The 23549-nt window shown below is 39.3% G+C and overlaps 1 protein-coding gene across 1 annotated transcript; it reads left to right on the forward strand.

The window, feature by feature from the left end:
* The first annotated feature begins 1489 nt into the window (after window positions 1–1489).
* On the forward strand, window positions 1490–23014 carry LGSN (lengsin, lens protein with glutamine synthetase domain). The gene is made up of 6 exons (XM_073569424.1): window positions 1490–1516; window positions 1564–1584; window positions 4554–4685; window positions 4782–5388; window positions 9816–10006; window positions 20980–23014. Exons 1-6 carry the CDS (start codon window positions 1490–1492, stop codon window positions 22177–22179), a joined length of 2178 nt encoding a protein of 725 aa, XP_073425525.1. The 3' UTR covers window positions 22180–23014.
* The last annotated feature ends 535 nt before the right edge of the window (window positions 23015–23549 follow it).

Consider the following 23549-nt stretch of genomic DNA (forward strand, 5'->3'; position numbering starts at 1 on the left):
ACGCATATTGATTCTAATTCATAGAGCTTCATGGAGAACATTTTATAGGGTAAGGTCGTCAGGCTTTTCCCAACCCCTAGCACTTAACCACATGACTGCTGCACTTGGTCTGTTATGTTTTGCCACCTTCGCAGCACTTTTCTTGGCTATAGTAATGGAGAATCCAAAGAATAGGTAACCAATAATGAAGTCCCAGTAAATTCCTTTTAAATGTATAATAAGTTACCTTTAAACCTTACAACTTATGGCTCTTAAAGGCAGAAATTAAAACACAAATAAATGATTGTGTAAGGAAGATGTTAAAATAATAAAATGCAGAGCAAGTAATTATATTTCTTTTTTTAACTACAAGGTATCTTGTAATACTTTTAATTTGAGAGCTGCAATTCAGGTCAGTACAGGAGACAGGACTTCCTTAGCAGGTCCAGTTATTGTGAGCTCAAATCTATGGGAGAGATACCTGGCCTCTGTGGAACACTACTACTTTACATGAAATCACCAAATTCAGATGCCAAAATCAGGAAGTTATGCAATCAATATTGACATACACTTCATCACTTCATTTAAAGTGTCCTCCCAGTGATCCCTTTAAGTGGAAGTATTCTCATTTGAGAATTCTGTCAGAGTGTATAACTGTAAACTTAAGGTCCCATCACACACAGTGAGATCGCTAGCGAGATCACTGATTTTGTGATGCATCGGCAATCTCGCCAGTGATCTCGCTGTGTCTGACACGCATCAGCGACCAGCCTCCCCGCCGGGTATCGCTGATCGTGCACGAATGTCCTGGGCCGTTTTTTGATCGTTAGTCTCCCGCTGGCCAGTATGCATTGCTGCGTGTGGTCGCGGGAGACCAACGATCAGCGAGCTCCCAGCGCTTCCGATATTTACCTTGGATACCAGCTCCCAGCATGAGCATGCAGGTATCCAAGGTACACAGTGGGTAACTAAGTGACTCGCTCGCTTAGTTACCCGATATTTACCTTGGATACCAGCGTCCTCGCTGGTCCTGATCGCTGGTGAAATCTGCCTGTTTGGCAGCTCACCAGTGATCATGTAGTGAGGCACCAGCGATCCTGACAAGGTCGTACCGTTGTCGGGATCGCTGGTGCATCGTTTAGTGTGACGGCACCATTATACCCATTCATGTAAAGTCAGTTATCCAAACAGGCAGGACAGTTTCTAGAATTAAACTTTGTTACAAAACAGTGTTTTGCTTACGTAGAATGATCAGTCAGCCTTTTGTGCCTTTTGTTTTCATTGTTTGATCCTGACAGTTGAAATTGTGCTTTTATTTGACGGCTTCAACACTATTCCAGCACACAAAGCTCATGTGTTAGGTACCTCAGCTCTTTAATATTAATTAAAGCTTTCTAGAATAGCTGTATTATGAATTTTCCTATAAATATTGGCCACAGATTCTTTTTCTTTTGTGGATCATCTATTCTGTTCAGATCCAGATGGTGACGTGAACTAACATGCAACTGGAATGGACAATGATATAAACACGACAGAGGTATGGCACAGTTCTACATTTTATATTTTCAGTTTCTTTGATTTCAGTGTTATATTTGTGTAACTCAGGTTTGTTCATTTTTACAATAAATCATAATACTTTTGTATAACTTTTCCAATTCTTTTTCACAGAATAATAGCATGGTGTTAATCTACATAAATACAAAAATTCAACATTTTTAAATCAAATTAATACCTAACCAAAAAGAATAATATATTGAATATTTTGTTTTACATTTTTTCATACATACATTTGTGTTGCTGAGTGTAAATAACAATATATAACATAATTTATGCCAGTATTAAGTACAGCGATAGACTATGAATTTCAAATAATGTCAGGAAAAATATTTTTGACATACATTTGACACTTAAAATGCTATGAATATATCAAAGTATATTTTAAGATACTTTCTCCAAAATAATAAACCAGTTATTCCTAGCCCTAGACAACAAACTGTTATAAATATACCGAGAGGTATAAATAGTCAAATGCTGAGATTTGGAGAGGATCTGAGCGTGAAAATATAAAAGAAAATAGAAAAGTTTTGGTGAGAGAACTGTAGAGGAAAATCACATTAAAATTTAAAGTGAGGAATGCAGAGATCTAACATTTTTCACCCATCAACTCATATGCCTGCTGCCCAGCATCTTTTACTACAGCTAAAATGACGCAGTATTTTCCTCTGCTTAGTGGCTTTTTTGTTCAAAGTAATGGAATCATATGATGGTTAAAAGTTTATAGCAATATATTAAAAATGCTGTATGTACAGCTTTTTGGTTCATCATGATATTTTTATATCATTTTTTTAGGGCAGTCGCATTTTTATCAAACAGCATTATTTATTATTATTATTTATTATTATAGTGCTATTTAATGCATGGCGCTTTACATGTGTAAAGGGGTATACATGATAAAAAAACAAGTACAAAAATCTTAAGCAATAAAAGTCACGGCTGGTACAGGAGGAGAGAGGACCCTGCCCGTGAGGGCTCACAATCTACAAGAGATGGGTGACGATACAATAGGCGAGGACAGATCTGGTCATGCAGCGGTTTGGTGGATCGGTGGTCACTGCAGGTGTAGGCTTGTCGGAAGAAGTAACCTTCCGGTATTTCTCTCCAGAGGCTTCATTAGAAACTGTCAAAAAAGGCACAAAAATGCAGGAAAAGAAGTACTGAGGCAGAAAAAAATGGCAAGCTTGCTAGTGAAAATAAAGCTATTTACCACTAGTTAACATCCATAAAATGTTAGCACTCCTTCAATAAATGAGAAAAATAGTAAAGTTCCTTTGTTAATGCATATCCAATAGCAATGTTTAAGAATCTTCCTGGAACCAATCTGAAGCTGTCATAGGGTGCAAATGAGAGGCCTTACATAGTATATCACAGACATAATCTCATAAACAGTGATTACTCAATATTGCTATCAATAAAGCATAAGATACACAGAGGACATTCCATAAAGAAGTATTATGACTGTGATAATAAAACATTATATAATATATATATATTTCAGATCAATAAAGTGGATCATGAAATACAAAAACACGTGAATTGAATAATAAACAGCAAGTAACATAGTAACATAGTATTTAAGGTTGAAGGGAGACTTTAAGTCCATCTAGTTCAACCCATATCCTAACATGTGTGTACATACATTAGGTCTGGGACTCGCCCCATGGAAAATCCATTGTCCTATAACATAGCTAAACACCAGGCTCAGCAGGTGCCAAGGTGCCAGTGAGAAAAGGGCAACCCAGTAAAGAGTCCTGCAAAAGTCAAATTGCACCTATGCAGTGTACTTGTACTATAGTCATCTACTCGCACCATGTTGTGCGAGGGCAGAGCAATATGATCAACATAAGATCCTTGCACATGCCCCCTCATGTATAACAGACCAGTGGCTCCATCTTTGAAGCAAGATAGAGATTGGCAGACACGAGCCTATGTAGGTAAATAAAAAAAGAGTCTATCACTCTATGCATATTTGACCTTAAAAATTAACAAGGTTAGTATCCAAAATAAAATAGAAAAAGTATTGAGAGAAAAAATATTAAGAGAGAAAACATTACAAACTTCCAACCTGGAAACATCCCAAGCATTTTAAATCAATGAACAATCATGATGAGCCACACAAAGGTGAATATCTTGAAAATTGAGTAAATTTCATCCAGTATTTCCACCATACAATTGTTCATCCTCTGAAGAATCCATAGAGCAACAAATTATATATCCAATAGATCTAAACATTAATAGCTAATCATGTGCTGGTTAGAGCGACCGCACTAAACATCGCCTGGTTTCTCACAGACCAATGCACCAGGAGTATAAGTGAGCACAAAGCATAGTTATAGAGTGTTTAAAATGAAGTCCTGGCTTGTCTTAAGCCTCTCACCCAGCCAAATCAGATCTCATACTTTGCACTGATGAGGGGTAATACCCCAAAGCATAGTATTTGCAAATTGAGATTCTGGTTTGGCTTTTATCCTAAGTCATTTGGGAAGGCTCGTTAAAGGGTCAATATTAACTTTTATGATTGTTAGTTCCAATAGGTGTACGTCCCCCAAAGGATGGAATATCTAGTGTCGGACTGGGGTACCAAGAGCCCACCAATAATCAACTACAAGGCCCCACATTTGCTACATGCAAATGTGACTTTATCCTCAATCACAAATTCATATAACAAATAACTGTGTAGATTATTAAATGGATGTGATGCTGCCTGTGTCTGTACATAGTGATTCAAGTATATTGTGCCAAGTACTGGCCTAATATGAGGGTTGTGGCCCACTTTTGCACAGGGCCGACCGGACCTGTTCTCCTGTTGGCCAGTCCAAGCCAGATGTTCAAATGGCCCTTGGCAGAAAAAAGTTTCCCCACCCCTGATTTAGAAGGTGAAGGGTAGAGAAGTGCAGAATACTCTGCAGCTTGGGAGCAGATTCATGTAACATAATGACCTATTATCATCAGTTTGTTATATAAGCAATAGATTTATAAAAGTAACTTTTGTTAACAGCTTTAAAAATTTACTTTAGGATCCAAGCTACACCAAATGTGATGAAGTAGATGGGAGTGTGATATCAAGTCTTAGAAGGCAGAGAGGAGTAAAAGTTACTGGCAAATACTTGCCTCCATTAGAGTGGGAGAAAACAAATACTTGCCATTCTGTAAGTTCCTCAAATAATTATTATTTTGAAGGCATACATAATGATATGGAAAATTATTTTCAAGCATTTGATATGTCTAATAAACTACTTTTCAAGGATAAAAGACAAAGTACTACACAAAAAGATAACCGAAGAGATGAGTCATCTAAAGCAGAACAAGAGAAACAAAGAATGGAACCCGTGGTGTCTATACACACTGCTAGCACCAAAAATGATAAGAATGTGCCAGAAGAAAACATAAACTCTAAACAAAGTTCTAAAAACATTCATGAAAAGCCGAGTGAAGATCTTTTACCTTTGGGATCGTCCATACCTAAAAAGACATTGGAAGAGTTAAAAAGCAGTATTAAGGATAGCCCATTGACTATTTGTAAAAACAAATGGACTCCAAAAGCCACAACCAGCAGAATTTTGATACGTCCTCCAACCCGAAGTGAGAATGCAAGTGAAAAGTCTGGCTTAACTTTTGAAACATTTAAGCCATATTTGGTGAAAGAAATCCAAATATTACAATCCACAAAAACTCCTGAAGAGAATAAACTGCACGACCTTTTGATGGGACAAATTTTACCAGATCATGGAGAGTCACAAAAAGATGAACAATTGATGCAGCCAATTCAGTCATTTGAGGGAAAACAGAAAATAATACCTAATAAGTCAAACAATGCTACTGGTATCAAGTTTGATCCTCCCTCTACTGATGGTAAGAATACTAATTTCATATTGCCATTAAGCCATGATCCATATAATATCACCATGTTGTGTGATTTGTGTTGTCTAGCAGCTGATCAGTTTAGTAATAATGTTCTTGATATGTTATCCATTTATATATATATGTTATATGTATGTAGAGTTTTTCATGTTTTCAAAAGCTACTACAGGTTAAAGGAAATCTGTCACCTATTTTTTCGACTATAAGAGGCGACCGCCGCCATCAGGGGCTTATTTACAGCATTCTGTAATGCTGTAGATAAGCCCCCGATGTAACCTGAAAGAGAAGAAAAACGAGCTATATTATACTCACCCAGGGGCGGTCTGGGTCCGGAGGGTGTCGCGGTCCGATCCGGCGCCTCCCATCTTCTAGTGATGACGTCCTCTTCTTTGCTTCCCTTTGCGGCTCTGGCGCAGGCGCACTGCTCTGCCCTGTTGAAGGCAGAGCAGAGTACTGCAGTGCGCAGGCACTGGACCTCTTCTGGCGCCTGTGCACTGCAGTACTCTGCTCTGTCCTCAACAGGGCAGAGCAGTGCGCCTGTGCCAGAGCCATCACGGGAAGCAAAGAAGAGGACGTCATCGCTATAAGATGGGAGGCGCCGGACCGGACCATGACACCCTCCGGACCCGGACCGCCCCTGGGTGAGTATAATATAACGCGTTTTTCTTCTCTTTCAGGTTACATCGGGGGCTTATCTACAGCATTACAGAATGATTTTCATCCTTTATTCTCTGTGCAAGAATCTTGAATTTACTGCAGGGAATGTTCAGGTACAGACATCTGGAGTAGACATTTTTTTTTAGCTCTGGTAGTGAGACATTAGTAAGATCAGTAACAAGCTGGGGATCATAAAAGTTAAGGCAGGTAGCTGGACTCTAACCAAGGTATATTCCTGAAACATAGTCACAGGAAAGCCAGAGATCAAGCAGACTAAACAATAGGTAGACCTGAATCTAAAAAATCCATTTAACGATTTAGCCTATGCACAGCCTAAACGGTATGAGTAGCTGCCATGTGATCGCTCACATGCAATTTGCATACTTCAGTCAAGTGTCGACTAGCTGCCCTTCCTATTTCTCTTAATGTTCAGTGAAAAACTCCTGCCTCAGCTTATTGAGAGAAGCTGGAAGAGAACCTTCTCTACATGTATCTGTAAGTATGTAAGTATATGAGTGGTCAGGTGATGACCAATGGTACCTGCCAGCCTAACTGAATCTTAACAGTGAGTATATTATGCACTGTTACAATTTTATATGCTGCAGTGCTTAATGTTATAATTAATGCTTCTAATATAAATACAGATATAATAATCCTTAACTTAGCAGATCGTATAATACTTTATTAGCATAGCTCTGTATCACATTATCTGACAAGTTATGAATTACTACAGGTACACAGGATCAGAATCAATAGCAGCACAAGACCACCATCATTACAAGAATACATCACTAGAAACATCACCCGAGCCACTGATAGTGCAGAAATACAGCATCACAACCACCTTTAGTACATGAATACAACTCCAGAGTCCCCATTAGTACAGGACTAAATCAACAGATGAAAGAACACATCACCAGAACCACCAACATTACAGAAATACTGCATCACAACCACCATCAGTACATAAACATATCACAAGAACCACCACCAGTCCATGAATACATAACCAGAACTACCATAAGTATATGATTACAGCAACAGAACCATCATCAGTATATGATTACAGCACTAGAACCACCATGAGTACATGACTACAGCACAGAGCCACTATCAGTACATTAATACATCACCAAAACCACAACCACTACATGGATACAGCGCCAGAACCAACATTCGCACATTAATACATGGCCAAAATTAGTACATCAATTGCAATGTCATATCAGCTACATATAAAATTGTATTGCATGAACCTAAAACTCCCAGTATGTCCTAAATAATGGTAGGGAGATACTTTGAGTTGTTGTTAGCAGCAATCATCAAACTGTTGATCATACAGGAGCCACAGTACTGATGAGACGCAGGTAGTATCACCAATAAACATTTACAACCAAATACCTTATAGGTGACATTTTTAATTTGGAGTTGTTCTCTTTTTTTTCTTCTTCCCCATCTGGTCCAGATGCCATGATGACTTTTCAAATCCACAGCTCATCTTTGCAGACTTCCATATTCTCCGGTGTTCTGCAACACAACTCGATGCAACGCCCTTAAAAATATCAGTGTGATTATAATGCTTTTGGATAAAAATATCTGCCTTATGCTGTGCCCCTGACTAAATAATTGCACCTCACTGGGCTTCCTACTCAAAACATGACCCTTAAGTTATCCCTCTTATGGTACTTTGCCTCAACAATGTTTTTTTCTATACAATATTGCCCCCCACCTCTCCATAGTTCATCCTTTCCATACTAGGCTCCTCATACTTCCCCCCCTTCTGCATACATTCCCACATACTATGTCCTCACACTGCCACCTCTTTAAACCCTTTACGCCATGGCTACTTGCCATGTTTGCATTTTAATTTTTTTCTCTTCTTCTTCCAAGAGCCATAACTTTTTATTTCTCCATTCACCAAGCCATATGAGGGCTTGTTTTTTGTGTAATGACTTGTACTTTTAAATTATGTAAAACCACGGCCGAGTGGTCGACTGGTCAGCACAATCCATATTCACTGTGCTGTCAGCTGCTTCTTCCCTGCTGTGTTCCCTGCTCTTCCATTCACTTAAAGGACAGGAGGCAGAGTCCAAAGCAACTTTAAACATAATGGATTTATTCTCTTCAGGACACAACACATCCATAACAATTCCAGCATACTTGTCACAGTACCACAGTACCCTGACGTCTTCTACTACACAGGAATAGGCCATAAAGTTACAATGAGACGAGGAGTCTGGTGAAAACGGCACTTCAACCTATCTCCATGGAACCGACTTCAGCCCAGACACGGAATTAATCATCTACTAGGTCATCCACCCCCTTTTGTTTATCCTGCCCACGCACTCGATGGTGGCCCACTCTACTACTTCAGCACCCAAACTTTGTCAGTAACTTCATCAGTAACTTCTTCACTGACTTCTTCACTACACTGCTGTGGATACCATGCACTGCACGCTTTACTTCTTCCTGAGTACTTCCACTGTTCTATATGGATGTCTGGGATTCTCTGCTTGGGAACGTTGTGTGGTAACTGAGCAGCTCAGGCCCCAAGGCCACCTGAGCACACCAGGGGTCTACCCCCGTCTGACTATAACCAGGAAATCTTTCTACCTTATTACCCAGCTACCACTCCTACTATTAACCTCTAAAGTATCCTACAACTATGCTTTCCTATGCAGTGTACTCAGTGCCCCCATCTAGTGGCCTTTTCCCTAACTGCACTGTCCCTAACCTACATATAGTAATATGGCAATAAATACGCATATACAGCTGACACATAATGCACAGATATGCAAATACATTCAAATATGACAATTATGTACAAGTAAACAGTAGCATCAACATTTAAAGGGCTAGGCCTTGACCCTCTTACAATTACACCATTCATTTTATCATGCAATGTACTGTGGAAGTGGGAAAAAGTTTCAAGTGTGGCAAAATTGCGCAAAAAGTGCAATTCAGCAACTATTATTTTTTAAAATTTACAACGGTAATTTTACGCTGCATCATAAGTTCGTATTTGTCAAATGTGTACACGTTCACACTGGGGCCATTTCACAAATAAAACCCAAGAAAAAATCTAAATGAGCATATACCGTGTGGTAAGTAAGCTAGTAAATAGTAACAGTATGTATAAATAACATAGGATGTTTAGTTACCACTAATTTGATAAAAAAAGCATAAAAGCCATTCCTGCGAGAAAAGGTGACGGGTCTGTTTTTGTCTATGAGGATTAACAAGTCTACAGTTACACAGTATGACTGCAGACTTGTACCCAAAGGCCAGACATCCCCATTAACTGTAAAGTCTTTCATTTTTTGGTTTTGAAATCAAAAATTTATAGACATAATACCTTGAATGAATGATTTGATTGTTCTGGTGTAAAAGTAAATGTTCACTGTAAAACTAAATGTTTTTAAGTTAAAGGCAATGTATAATTTTTGTTTTAGTTTTCTTAATTAACTAGTAATTAAATTGTTTAAAAATATTGAAATCTGTCATATTCACCTGCTCTAACCCCAGTCTGTTAGTCCGTGCCAGGACAGGAAGCAATGATGTCTTGTTTTTTAGTCACCCGACTACTAAGTAAGTGTTTGTCTGCAGTGGTCAAATGCCTGGAATGGTGTGTAGTCAGAAAAACATCCGATGACACCCTGTTTCAGTCACCCAACCACTAGATACAGTTTTTACAGACCACATGTACCATATAGGAAATGTTGTTAGTGCATTGTATAATATTTTTCTTGCTTTTATTTCAGAAAGCATTTGCTCCGATAGTAAACACGCTTATCCAGCTTCCAGTAGAAGTCAACATCCTCTTCAGTTAGTTTCTTCTGTTGAACATATTAAACAGCAAATTGCTAGAGAAGATGTACGATTTGTGAGATTTGAAGCTGCCGATTTGCATGGAGTATCCAGGTCTAAAATAATTCCTGCACGTTTTTTCCAAGTAAGACCATGTATTAAGTTCCTATATTAGTGATTCACCTAAGTTCTGATATTAATGTTTTTTTCCCATGTCAAATTAATGGCTGAGATCAGAATAGCTTCTCACTGTGCTATGATATTTCCATAACTTCCATTAATAGACTATCTCCATAAAGTTTAACCCCTTCACCCCCAAGGGTGGTTTGCACGTTCATGACCGGGCCAATTTTTACAATTCTGACCACTGTACCTTTATGAGGTCATAACTCTGGAACACTTCCATGGATCCTGGTGATTCTGACATTGTTTTCTCGTGACATATTGTACTTCATGTTAGTGGTAAAATTTCATTCAAATAACTTGCGTTTATTTGTGAGAAAAATGGAAATTTGGCAAAAATTTTAAAAATTTCGCAATTTTCCAACTTTGAATTTTTATGCCCTTAAATCACAGAGATATGGCACCCAAAAAACTTGATAACTAACATTTCCCACATGTTTACTTTACATCAGCACAATTTTGGAACCAAAATTTTTTTTTGTTAGGAAGTTATAAGGGTTAAAAGTTGACCAGCGATTTCTCATTTTTACAACACCATTTTATTTTTACGGACCACATCACATTTGAAGCCACTTTGCGGGGTCTATATGATAGAAAATACCCAAAAGTGACACCATTCTAAAAACTGCACCCCTTAAGATGCTCAAAACCACATTCAAGAAGTTTATTAACCCTTTAGGTGCGTCACAGGAATTTTTTTGAATATTTAAAAAAAATGAGCATCTAACTTTTTTCACAAAAAAAATACTTCAGGTTCAATTTTTTTTATTTTACCAAGGGTAACAGGAGAAATTGGACTGCAAAAGTTATTGTGCAATTTGTCCTGAGTACGCTGATACCTCATATGTGGGGGGGAACGACTGTTTCGGCGCATGGCAGAGCTCAGAATGGAAGGAGCGCCGTTTGACTTTTTCAATGCAAAATTGTCTGGAATTCAGATCGGACGCCATGTCACATTTGGAGAGTCCCATTTTGGAAACTAGACCCCCCAAGGAACTTATCTAGATATGTGGTGAGAACTTTGAACCCACAAGGGCTTTACAGAAGTTTATAACGTACAGCGGTACAATTAAAAAATCATATTTTTTCCACAAAAATGATCTTTTCACCCCAATTTTTATTTTCCCAAGGGTAACAGGACCCTAAAAGTTATTGTGCAATTTGTCCTTAGTACGCTGATACCCCACATGTGGGGGTAAACCACTATTTGGGCGCATGGCAGAGCTCGGAAGGGAAGCAGCGCCATTTGACGTTTTTGGCTGGAATTGAGATCGGACATCATGTCGCGATTGGAAAACCCCTGATGTACCAAAACAGTGGAAACCCCCCACAAATGACACCATTTTGTAAACTAGACCCCCTAAGGAACTTATCTAGATGTGAGGTGAGCACTTTGAACCCCCAAGGGCTTCACAGAAGTTTATAATGCCCGGGCATGAAAATAGAAAAATCGTATTTTTTCCACAAACATGATCAATTAGTCCCCAATTTTTTTATTTTCCCAAGGGTAACAGGAGAAATTGAACCCCAAAAGTTGTTGTCCAATTTGTCCTGAGTACGCTGACACCCCATATGTGGGAGAAAACTACTGTATGGACACACGTAGGGGCTCGGAAGGGAAGTAGTGACGTTTTGGAATGCAGACTTTGAGGGAATGTTCTGCGGGTGTCATGTTGCCTTTGGAGAGCCCCTAATGTACCTAAACAGTGGAAACCCCCCACAAATGACCCCATTTTGGAAAAGAGACCCCCTAAGGAACTTATCTAGATGTGTGGTGAGCACTTTGAACCCCCAAGGGCTTCACAGAAGTTTATAATGCCCGGGCATGAAAATAAAAAAATTGTATTTTTTCCGCAAACATGATCAATTAGTCCCCAATTTTTTCATTTTCCCAAGGGTAACAGGAGAAATTGGACCCCAAAAGTTGTTGTCCAATTTGCCATGAGTACGCTGACACCCCATATGTGGGAGAAAACTACTGTATGGACACACGTCGGGGCTTGGAAGGGAAGCAGTGACGTTTTGGAATGCAGACTTTGATGGAATGGTCTGCGGGTGTCATGTGCGTTTGGAGAGCCCCTGATGTACCTAAACAATTGAAACTACCCATAAGTGACCCCATTTTGGACACTAGACCCTCCACAGAACTTATCTAGATGTGTGGTGAGCACTTTGAACCCCCAAGTGCTTCACAGAAGTTTATAACGCTCGGACGTGAAAATAAAAAAATCATTTTTTTCCACAAAAATGATATTTTTGCCCCCAATTTTTTATTTTCCTAAGGGTAACAGGAGAAATTGGACCCCAAAAATTGTTTTGCAATTTGTCCTGAGTAGGCTGATACCCCATATGTGGGGGTAAAACACTGTTTGGGCACATGTCAGAGCTTGGAAGGGAAGGAGCACCATTTGACTTTTTCAACTCAGAATTGGCTGGAATTGAAATCAGACGCCATGTTGCATTTGGAGAGCCCCTGATGTGCCCAAACAGTGGAAACCCCCAATTCTAACTCCAACCCGAACCCCAACACACCCCTAACCCTAATCTCAGCCCTAACCCTAGCCCTAACCCTAACCCTACCCTAACCCTAACCCTAATGGAAAAATGGAATGGAAATAAATACATTTTTTTTATTTTATTATTTTTCCCTAACTAAGGGGGTGATAACGGGGGGTTTTATTTACTATTTATGGCGGTTTTTATGTTTGGCGGCTGTCGCACTCTAAAAGACGCTTTTTATTGTAAAAATAGTTTTTGCATCACCACATATTGAGAGCTGTAATTTTTACGTATTTTGACCTACTGAGTCATCTGAGGTCTTATTTTTTGCGGGACGAGTTGACGTTTTTATTGGTACCATTTTTGGGCACGTGACATTTTTTGATCGCAGAATGAACGTTTTTTGGGACGCAGAATGAACAAAAACCAGCGTTTCATGAATTTCTTTTGGGGGGGTGCGTTTACACCGTTCCGCTTGCGGTAAAATTGATAAAGCAGTTTTATTCTTCGGGTCAGTACGGTTACAGCGATACCTCATTTAGGTCGTTTTTTTATGTTTTGTCGGTTTTATGCAATGAAAACTATTTTATAGAAAAAATAATTATTTTTGCATCGCTTTATTCTGCGAGCTATAACTTTTTTATTTTTTTGCTGATGATGCTGTGTGGTAGCTCGTTTTTTGCGGGACAAGATGACGTTTTCAGCGGTACCATGGATATTTATATGCGTCTTTTTGATCGTGCGTTATTACACTTTTTGTTTGGCGGTATGATAATAAATCATTATTTTTTGCTTCGTTTTTTATTTTCATTTTTTAAGGGGTTCGCTAAAGGGGTTAACTAATGGGACAGTTTTATAGGGCGGGTCGTTATGGACGCGGCGATACCTAATATGTGTACTTTTATTGTTTTTTTGTTTTTTTATTTTCAAAAAATGGATTTATTTGGGGGAATATTTTTTTTTTTTGTAATTTGGCGATTTTTTAAAAATTATTTTAACACTTTTTTTTTATTTTTTTTTTACTTTATTAAATAGTCCCAGGTGGGACATCACTGTTCTATGATAGATCGCTGATCTGTCACATCACAGATCACTGTGACAGATCAGCGATCTGTCACAGGCAGTGCACAAGGCTTCCTCATGCCTGCGCTTTGCAGGCACTGAGGAAGCCAGCTTCCTGCAGGCCCCCGAAGGCCCCCGTCGCCATCTTGGATTCGGGGGCCTGCAGGAAAGGAGCCCCCGGCAGCAGCGCTGCACATTGCGCTGCCGTGGGGGGCTCAGGGAAGCACGGAGGGAGCCCCCTCCCTGCCGATGCTTCCATTTAACCCCCGGTACACCGCGATCATGTTTGATCGTGGTGTGCAAGGGTTTAACGTGTCGGGGGCGGTCCGTGACCGCCCCTGACACATTGTGCCGGATGTCAGCTGTGATAATCAGCTGACACCCGGCCGCGATCAGCGGCGCTCACCACGTGGGCGCCGCTGATCGCGGTAGACGTACTATCCCGTCCATGGGCAGAGGGGCCCGGGTCCCATGGACGGGATAGTACGTCTGATGTCAGGAAGGGGTTAAGATACAGCTAGATTGATTTTTGTAATCCATCCACCTCATCCATTATTCTGTATGGAGCAATATATGAGGCCTATTATTCTGCATGGAGCATTATATGGGGCCTATTATACTGTATGCAACAATATATGAGGCCATTATTATGTATTTAGCATTATATGGGGCCCATTATTCTGTATGGAACAATATATGGGACCATTATTCTGTATTTAGTATTATATGGGGCCCATTATTTCGTATGGAACATTTTATGAGGCCCATTATTCTGTATGGAGCTATATATGGTGTCAATTATTTTGTATGGAGCATTGTATTGTGTCCATTATTCTGTATAGAGCGCTATATGGGGCCCATTATTCTGTATGGGTCAATATATGGGGCTCATGAAACTGTATGGAGCTTTATATGGGGCTCATTATTCTGTATGAAGCAATATATGGGGCTCATTATACTATATGGAGCACTACATGGCGCTCATTATAATGAATGGAGCAATATATGGGGTCCATTATACTTTATGGAGAATTATGTGGTGGCCATAATACTGTATGGAGCAATATATGGTGCCCACAATACTGTATATAACACTATGTAATGATCACAATATTGTATGGAGCTCAAGGATTCGCCAGTTTCTGAGCTATTGTAGAATTTACAATAGATATCACCCATGTAATGTCAGTAATAAGTGAAATCTTTGGTATTTTACTATGCCTATATCTCCTATCTCTGCTTCACGAATCGTGGTTTGTGTTAAAGGGGCCCACTGAGACTCTTTCACTCAGGGCCTACGAGAACCTGGACCCGGCCATGCATCCTCCCTTCAATACGGTGCAGTCTTCCTGTCCCCTTTGCAGAAAAGCCCCCTAAAGTATGATGTTCCCCCCACTATGCTTTACGGTTGGGATGGTGTTTGATTGTACTCATCCTTCTTCTTCCTCTAAACACGGCGATTGGAGTTGATACCAAAAAGTTGTATTTTTGTCTCATGTGTCCACATGACCTTCTCCCATGCCTCCTCTGGATTATCCAGATGGTCATTGGTGAACTTCAAATGGGCCTGGACATGTGCTGGCATGAACAGGAGCACCTTGAGTGCCCTGCAGGATTTTAATCCATGACAGCGTAATGTGTTACAAATCGTAAAGTTTCAGACTGTGGCTCAAGCTCTCTTCAGGTTATTGACCAGGTTATCCCATGTAGTTTTGGACTGATTCCTAACCTTTCTCAGAATCATTCTTACCACGAGGCGAGATTCTGCTGCGTGGAGCCCAAGACCGAGGGAGCTTGACAGTGTTTCTTCCATTTTCTAATTAATGTGCCAACAGTTGTTGCCTTCTCACCAAGCTGCTTGCCTATTGTCCTATAGCCCATCCAAGCCTTGTGCAGGTCTACAATTTTGTCCCAGGTGTCCTTAGACAGCTCTTTGGTCTTGGCCATGGTGGAGAAGTTAGAGTGTTATTGAGTGTGTGGACAGATGTATTTTATACAGGTAACGAGTTCAAACAGGTGCAATTAATACATGTAATGAGGGCAGAGTAGGAGGGCTTCTTAAAGAAAAACTAACATGTTTGTGAGAGCCAGAATTCTTGCTAGTCAGTAGGTGATCAAATACTTATTTCATTCAATAAAATGCAATTTAATTATTTAAATATTATACAATGAGATTTTCTGGATTTTATTTTTAGATTATGTTTCTCACAGTTGAATTGTACCTGTGGTGAAATTACAGACCTCTCCATTCTTTGTAGGTTGGAAAACTTGCAAAATCGGCAATGTATCAAATACTTATTTTCCCCACTGTATAACAGGTTCTCCTCCTGCTCTTAATGCAGTTTTACTCACAGACTGCATAGATCTTCAGTCAGTAAAATGGCTGCTGGTGGAGGAACATGTGACCAAACCGTTACATCAGTCTTGTCCAATTGAAAAACACCTCACATCAGAAAGCTGCTTTTCTATTGGAAGATGCTGATGGACTGGCCTGGTCACATGCTTCTGCATAAGCAGCCATTTTATGGACAGACGTGCTGGTCAGTCAGGAGGTATAAATTGGAAAAACTCTTTAAGAACCTGGGAATTTTTTTTTGTGCTTTTGATTTTTTCTAACCCTTATTCCAAGAGCCATAACTGTTTTATTTTTCTTTCGGTATACTGGAGGTGGTAGTTTTGAATGACACCATTCATTTTACCGTACAATGTACTAGAACATGTGGAAACAAATTCTAACAATGTAATTCTACCATTTTTTGTGTTTTTGTTTTTACATCATTTATTATGCAGTAAAAATTACCTGGCAACATGATTCTCCAGGTCTGCCCAATTAGAGGAATATCAGACTTGTCCAATTTTTTATCATTTAATGGTGAAAAAATACAGAAATTAGTAAAAAAAAAAGTTTGCATCTTCATTTTCTGAGACCTGTATTGTTTTTTTAATTCTTCAATCTATGGTGCTTTGTGAGGGCCTGCTTTTTGCTCCCTGAGTTGACATTTTTATTGATGTCATTTTGTGGTACCGTATTTTTCGGACCATAAGACACACTTTTTCTCCTCCAAATTTTCGAGGAAAGTCTGGGTGCGTCTTATGGTTGGAATGTAGCATGTGGGGAGGGGGCAGCGGCGGACTGGGATTGCAGGAGGCAGGAAAATATCGCCGCTGCAGGAATCCGGTGCTGGGGAAACCACATGGTTCCAATAATTAAAGTGAAGTGAATATTCATTAGCTGCTTTCCCTCCCCCCATGTCTGGGAGGGGAGCAGCAAATGAATATTCCTTCACTTAAACAATGGACCCACATGGTTTCCCCAGTGCTGGATTCCTGCAACAGCTGGGGAGATCTGTGTCCGGTGGAGGAGGGGGCAGGAGCAGGAGGGAGGGATGCCACATACTTGACAGCGCTGATGCGATGCTGAATGCTCTGTGGAGGACCTGTACTGAGGTCATGAAGAGGGCGGGCTGGAAAATCACATGATTGTACCAAGCCCTGCCTCTTCATCACAGGTCCTGCAGACACCTCACTACAAACAATGCAGCTTCATCTTACATGATCTGTGGTGAGGTAATAAGAAGGAGGGCAGTGTGTGGTCATGGCTGGCTGCAGGACCTGCACTGAGCACAACCTATACAAGAAAGAATTAATTAAAAGGTTAGTTATTACAGCACATAACAAAGCACTCTGCCACTCCTGTGGTAAACTATAACTCCAAGCATGCCATAGGATCTGCAGGACATGCTGGGCGTTATAGTTCTCCCATTAGATATTAAGGCAGCACTCCAGGGTTATTTCTCAGTGCTGAAGTGGTGCTTTAAATATAAGCCCTGTACCCCCATGCTTATACTCACCCTCCAGCGTCTTCATATAGTACTCTACAGACACCACACTGGTCCCGCAGCACCATCTTCTACCCGTAGCTTCCAACATAATAACATACTATTATATATAATAACACCACATATAATAGTATGTTATTTATGGTATTGAATATTTTACCACATTTTTTGCTTCAAATATATTTTTCCCTATTTTCCACCTCTAAAACCTGGCTCTGTCTTATAGTCCGGTGCATCTCATAGTCCGAAAAATACGGTATATACGACCTTTTGATAACTTTTTGCTCTTTTTTTAGGTTAAATCAGGCAACTAAAAAATGAAAATTTAGGATTCAGAATTTTTTGACACTTAATGTAGGGTTTAAATAAGTTAATTTTTTGATAGATTAACTTTTTTGGACACAGCTCTACCAAATATGCTTATTTTTTTAGCTTAAATTTCTTTATTTTTGAAGGGGGAAAAAGGGAGTAATTTATGGATATGTCCTGGCCCGCAAACTCCTCCAGGTGTCAGCTGATTCTGACAGGTGACACTCTGCACTCACTGCCAGAAGCCCTTATCCTCTCTCTGCGCTGAGCATTTACACCGGAGTTTCTGTGTAAATCTCTGAAATATGTGATTCAGATGGAACCCCTGGTGGAAGATTCAATATAATGAGGCAGATGGAGACATTGTGGATGCCGTTTAGCCTATGATGTTCTTATAATAAAAGTGCCATCAGACACAGTTTTGTGCACTTCGGATAAGAAGGATACCGCTAAACAGAGGCCAAACGGAGTCCAGAGTAACTCTGCTGGCTTATCATAGTGAATGGATTTTGGGGGTTTCATCTGAATTTCACTTGAAATTTAGATGGAAACTCCTATGTAAGTGCTCAGCGTAGTGCACAGGATAAATGTGATCCTGTCCATCATCAGTCAGTGGAAATATAGGAAGCTTCCTTGTTACTGGTAGCACGAAGGCTCTAGAATAGCAAATTGGCTTCTCGCTCCCCTAAATAAATCCAGCAAATTCTGCACTCGCAAATCCAGATGCCCCCCTCCCTTCTGATCTCCAGAGTGTGCCTAAACCATATTTAGCGTTCACGTGTTTGTTATTTCTGTAGTGCTGAGAGCCTGCCTAATTTACGAGTGCGTGTCTCTACAAGCATGAGCTGGGAACAATCTTTGGTCACTACAACAATGTACTGGTCACTACAACATACTAGTCCCTGGCAAGTATTGGCCACTACAACGTACTGGTCACTGCAACATACTGGTCAATACAACAACAGTTTGCAGTTTTCACTTAGCAACATCCACTGCTGCTTGTTTCAGGAAAACACCCATGGACTCAAAATCATTACTACATTTGTACATAAATTTGCAAAGGGGTATAATTTTGAAAACGGGCTCACTTGAAGGACTATTCTGCACTTCTAGCAGTTAGAGGCTCTGTATATGGAGTCATCAAACTATTCTAGGAAAATCGGCACTCCAAAAGGCAAATAGCGCTTTGTCCCTCCCAAGTTTCACCGTATGGCTAAATAGTACTGTACAGCCACATATAGGGTATCTCTACATTCAGCAGAAATTGTTGTCCAAATTTTGTTACCATTTTTACCCATTTCCCAGTGTGAAAATGTAAATTCTGGAGCTAAAACAAAATTTTGGTGATAAAAATGTAATTATTTTTTCTTCACTGCCCAATGGTATAAAATTCAGGGACCCACCTGTGTTGTCAATATGATCACTACACCCCTAAATGAATTCACTAAAAGGTGTAGATTGTAAGATGGGGTCTTTTTTTGTGGGGTTTTGCTGTCCTGGCACCTTAGGGGCTCTGCCAATGTGACATGGCACCCTCAAACCAGTCCAGCAAAATCTGAACTCCAATATGGCACTTCTTCTGTTCTGAGCTTTGCACTGTGCCTCAGAAGTAGTTTTTGACCACATATGGGATATTGGCGTACTCAGGAGAAATTGAACAACAAATTTTGTAGTCCATTTTCTCTTGCTATCCTTGTGAAAATGAAAGAATTTGGGGCTAAAGCAACATTTTTGTGGGAAAAAATATATTCAACGTAAAATTCTCTGAAGTACCTGTGGGTTCAAGGTGCTCACCACACATCTAGATAAATTTCTTGAGGGGTCTAGTCTCCAAAATTGGCTCACTTGTGGGGGTTTTCAACTGTTTAGGCACATCATAGGCTCTCCAAACACGACTTGACACCCGCAGACCATTCCATCAAAGTTTTGTGTTCCAAAATGTCCCTACTTCTTTTTTGAGGCCTGTCAAAAGTTGTTTACCCCCACACTTGAGGTATCTGCCTACTCACAATAAATTGCACAACAAGTTTTTGGTTCTATTTCCTCCTGTTACCCTTGTGAACATAAAAATTGGGGACTAAAAGAAAATTTATATGGAAAAAATTATTTTTTTTTATTTTTATAGCTCTACGTTAAAAACGTTTGTAAAGCCCCTTGGCATTCAAGGTGCTCACCATACACCTAAATACATTCATTGATTTGTCTGGTTTCCAAAATGGGTTCATTTGTAGGGAGTTTCCACTGTTTAAGTTCATCATGGGCTCTCCAAATGCAACATGGCATCCGCTCTCAATTCCAGCCAATTTTGCATTCAAATAGTCAAATGGCGCTCCTTCCCTTCCAATCCCTGCTGTGCAAACAGACAGTAGTTTTTTTCTACATATTGAGTAGCAGCATACTCAGGAGAAATTGCACAACAAATTGTATTATGCAATTTCTCCTGTAAAAATGTAAAATTTTGGGCTAAAAACATTTTTGTTTGTTGTGATTTTTTTATTTTCGCGGATCAATGTTTTAAACTTCTGTGAAGAACCTGGTGTTTCAAGTTGCTCACCAGACTTCTAGATGAGTTCTCTGAGGGGTCTAGTTTCCAAAATGGAGTCGCTTGTGGGGATTTTCCACTGTTTAGGCACAACACGGGGCTTTTGAAAAGAGACATCGCGTCCGCTAATTATTCTAGCAAATTTTACATTCAAAAAGTCAAATGGCCCTCCTTTCCTTCTGAGCCCTGACATTTGTCCAAACAATAGTTTTCTTCCACGTATGGGGTATCGACACACTCAGGAGAAATTGCAAAACAAATTTTATGTGTAATTTTTCCTATTACCCTTGTGAAAATGCAAAATTTAGGGCTAAAAATACATTTTTGGGTGAAAATTTTGATTTTTGTTTCACTGCTCAACATTATTATCTTCTGCAAAGCACCTGGGGCTTCATGGTGCTCGCCACACATCTAGATAAGTCCCCTGAAGGTTCTAGTTTCCAAAATGGTGTGACTTGTGCATGGCTTCCACTGTTTTAGGTACATCTGGGGCTCTCCAAATGCAGCATGGTGTCTGCTAATTATTCCAGCAAGTTTTACATTCAAAAAGTCAAATGGCGCTCTTTCCTTTTCGAGCTCTGCTGTGTGCCAAAACAGTGATTTTCACCAACACCTGGGGTATTGGCATGCTTAGAAAAAATTGAACAACTAATTTAAGAATAATATTTTGGTAATGTTTTGCAGGAAAGGGCCATTAGTGGCATTTATATGCCACGCAGTTACCTTGAATTGACTCTCAGCCCAAAGGACAATGAAGTAGACCACATCAACTCAATGCATTTCAAAAGTGACATCATTCTGAAACCAGACTTAGAAACCTTCCGGGTTCTGCCTTGGACTGAAAAAACTGCAAGAGTCATCTGTGATTCTTTTACCTTTCTAGGGGATCCACTTCTCACCTCTCCACGATTTTTAGCTAAACGATTACTTCATCAGCTTGAGGAAATTGGGTTTTTGCTACATTCTGCTTTCTCCTATGAGTTTTGTATATTTGGTATGGCTGAAATTATAAATGCCAAAACAGTATCATTTCCTGCAGTAACTTTATTGACCGACCATGACCAGTTATTCATTCAAGAGCTGTTTGATGGACTGTACTACATTGGTGGAAACATTGAAAGTTTTTCTTCTTCCATTGGACCTGGACAGATGGAGATATCATTTCAACCTGATTATGGATTGCAGGCAGCTGACATTGCATTCACCTTTAAAACTGCCATCAAAGAAGTGGCTAAAAAGCATGGAAACATAGCAAGTTTCTATACTGATATGGTGGGTTTCTATAATTCTGGGATCTTATCACATAGCTTATGGGACATACAAGGGAAGAAAAATTTATTTTATAGTGGAACACATGTGCAAGAGCTTTCAGACATTGGTAAAAACTGGTTATCTGGACTTCTTCTCCATTCTGCAGCACTCAGTTGCTTAGTCGCTCCAGGAGTTGCTTGCCGAAAACATTTGTCAAAGGATATTAAGGAATCACAAGAGCACATCTCTGCTACCTGGGGATACAATAACGGTTCTACATACAATGTAAAGTCCTACTGCAAGAACGGAACTTATATAGAAAACAAGTTATGTTCTGCGATGGCAAACCCTTACCTAGTCCTAGCTGCCACAGTTGCCGCTGGACTGGATGGGATCAAGAAGGGCCTAAACTTCTTCGGCACCCTAAACAGCAACACAGATCTTCCTGAGCTTAAAACTTGGCCTATTCCATTAAAATTAGAAGATGCACTGACTGCACTACGAGAAGACAAATGTATCAGAGCATCCTTGGGGGAGCCATTTATTCTATATTTTATTGCAATGAAGCAATACGAGTTAGAAACAGAGGAGGTAGATTCAGAGAGAAATAAATTTCTTGAATATTTCATATAGGTCACCAAGCTACAATATAAATTTCTTTTATAAAATAAAAGGTGTTCCCGGTTTGAAGTTTGGACAAAATATACACATTAATTTCTCCTTATTTTTATATATTGACTCTAAATTGTACATACATTTTATAATGTTATAATAGACATAATACCTTTTTCAGTGAATTTGAAATGTTTCAAACTAATTAGATTTTTAGAACAAAATTCTGTTTTTGGGTTAAGATTTATATATTTAGGTAGATGAGTAAAGACAAACCAATGAATTGTAGAGTATTATTTAGTGTACTGGTTTCGAAAAAAAAATCTCTCCAGACCTAAAAAATAAACTACTCTATGATGATATATATAAATGGAATTTTTAACCCTTAGAGACATCTCCCATTTATGCATAGTGGATGTGCTATCCTTCTGGAATACCCCAAAATGGAACCAATAAAAAAACACAGCCCATACCAAAGATCAAGCTAAGCAAGCCCTCATAAGATGTTTTCAACAGAATAATAAAAATGTATGACTTTCTGAATACGACAATTGAATCCAATGTAAAAAAAAAGCAAAAACAAAAAACTACACCCCACTAGGAATTTGTTTCCCGTCTGTCAGTACATAATATAGTAAAATGAATGCTGTTTTCTGAATATTTGGCCAAAATATACCGTACTTGTATTTCTGCTATAAATTGGATGGATGAATTTTTTGAGCTGAATATTTGTTGTAGATAAAGGATGACAACTTTAGAACAAGAAAAAAGACAACAAGGCTATCCATAGAGTTAAATGCATCAAAGAAGAAAATGCTCAACCTGCTTATTTGGTGAAATTGTGCATAATAACATGTAAAGCTTTGAGTAGGACTTTCAGTTGTTATTCTATCAATGATACCTGATAAAGACATTGGTTCCAAGACTGTAATTTGTATTATCTATTGAAGAAATAAACACTTATGATACCTGAAGAGTCAATGACTTTTAACCATTATTGCGCCTTTAACTTTAAATTTGGTATTTATTTGCTTTACAGAAAACAGAACTATTTTCTTAACTCATGTTATTCGCACCCCATTTACAGACTATTCTTACTGGCCTTGTCATATTTTCAATGTCAAGACGGTTTGTGTAGCTAATCAGGACTAAACATAAGAAGGTGAATCAGTGTACTAAGCCTTCAATATGTCAGCAGTGTTTTACGATGTCGCGGCTAGGCCAGCCAAGATGCAAACTGGTGTAAGCACAGTGCGAAACAGTCCAGCTCATGAACATCATGAAGCTCGGAGCATGGAACCGCCGTGTCTTGACGTGAGAAATTCCAATATAAAGATAATCCAGCTCAACGATGAAGTGAAAAAAACAATTCTTTATTCACTCAGTTTTAG

Source organism: Dendrobates tinctorius, unplaced genomic scaffold, assembly GCF_039654945.1.
Source record: "Dendrobates tinctorius isolate UK_male_01 unplaced genomic scaffold, ASM3965494v1 ptg000024l, whole genome shotgun sequence".
NCBI classification, from domain to species: Eukaryota; Metazoa; Chordata; class Amphibia; order Anura; family Dendrobatidae; genus Dendrobates; species Dendrobates tinctorius.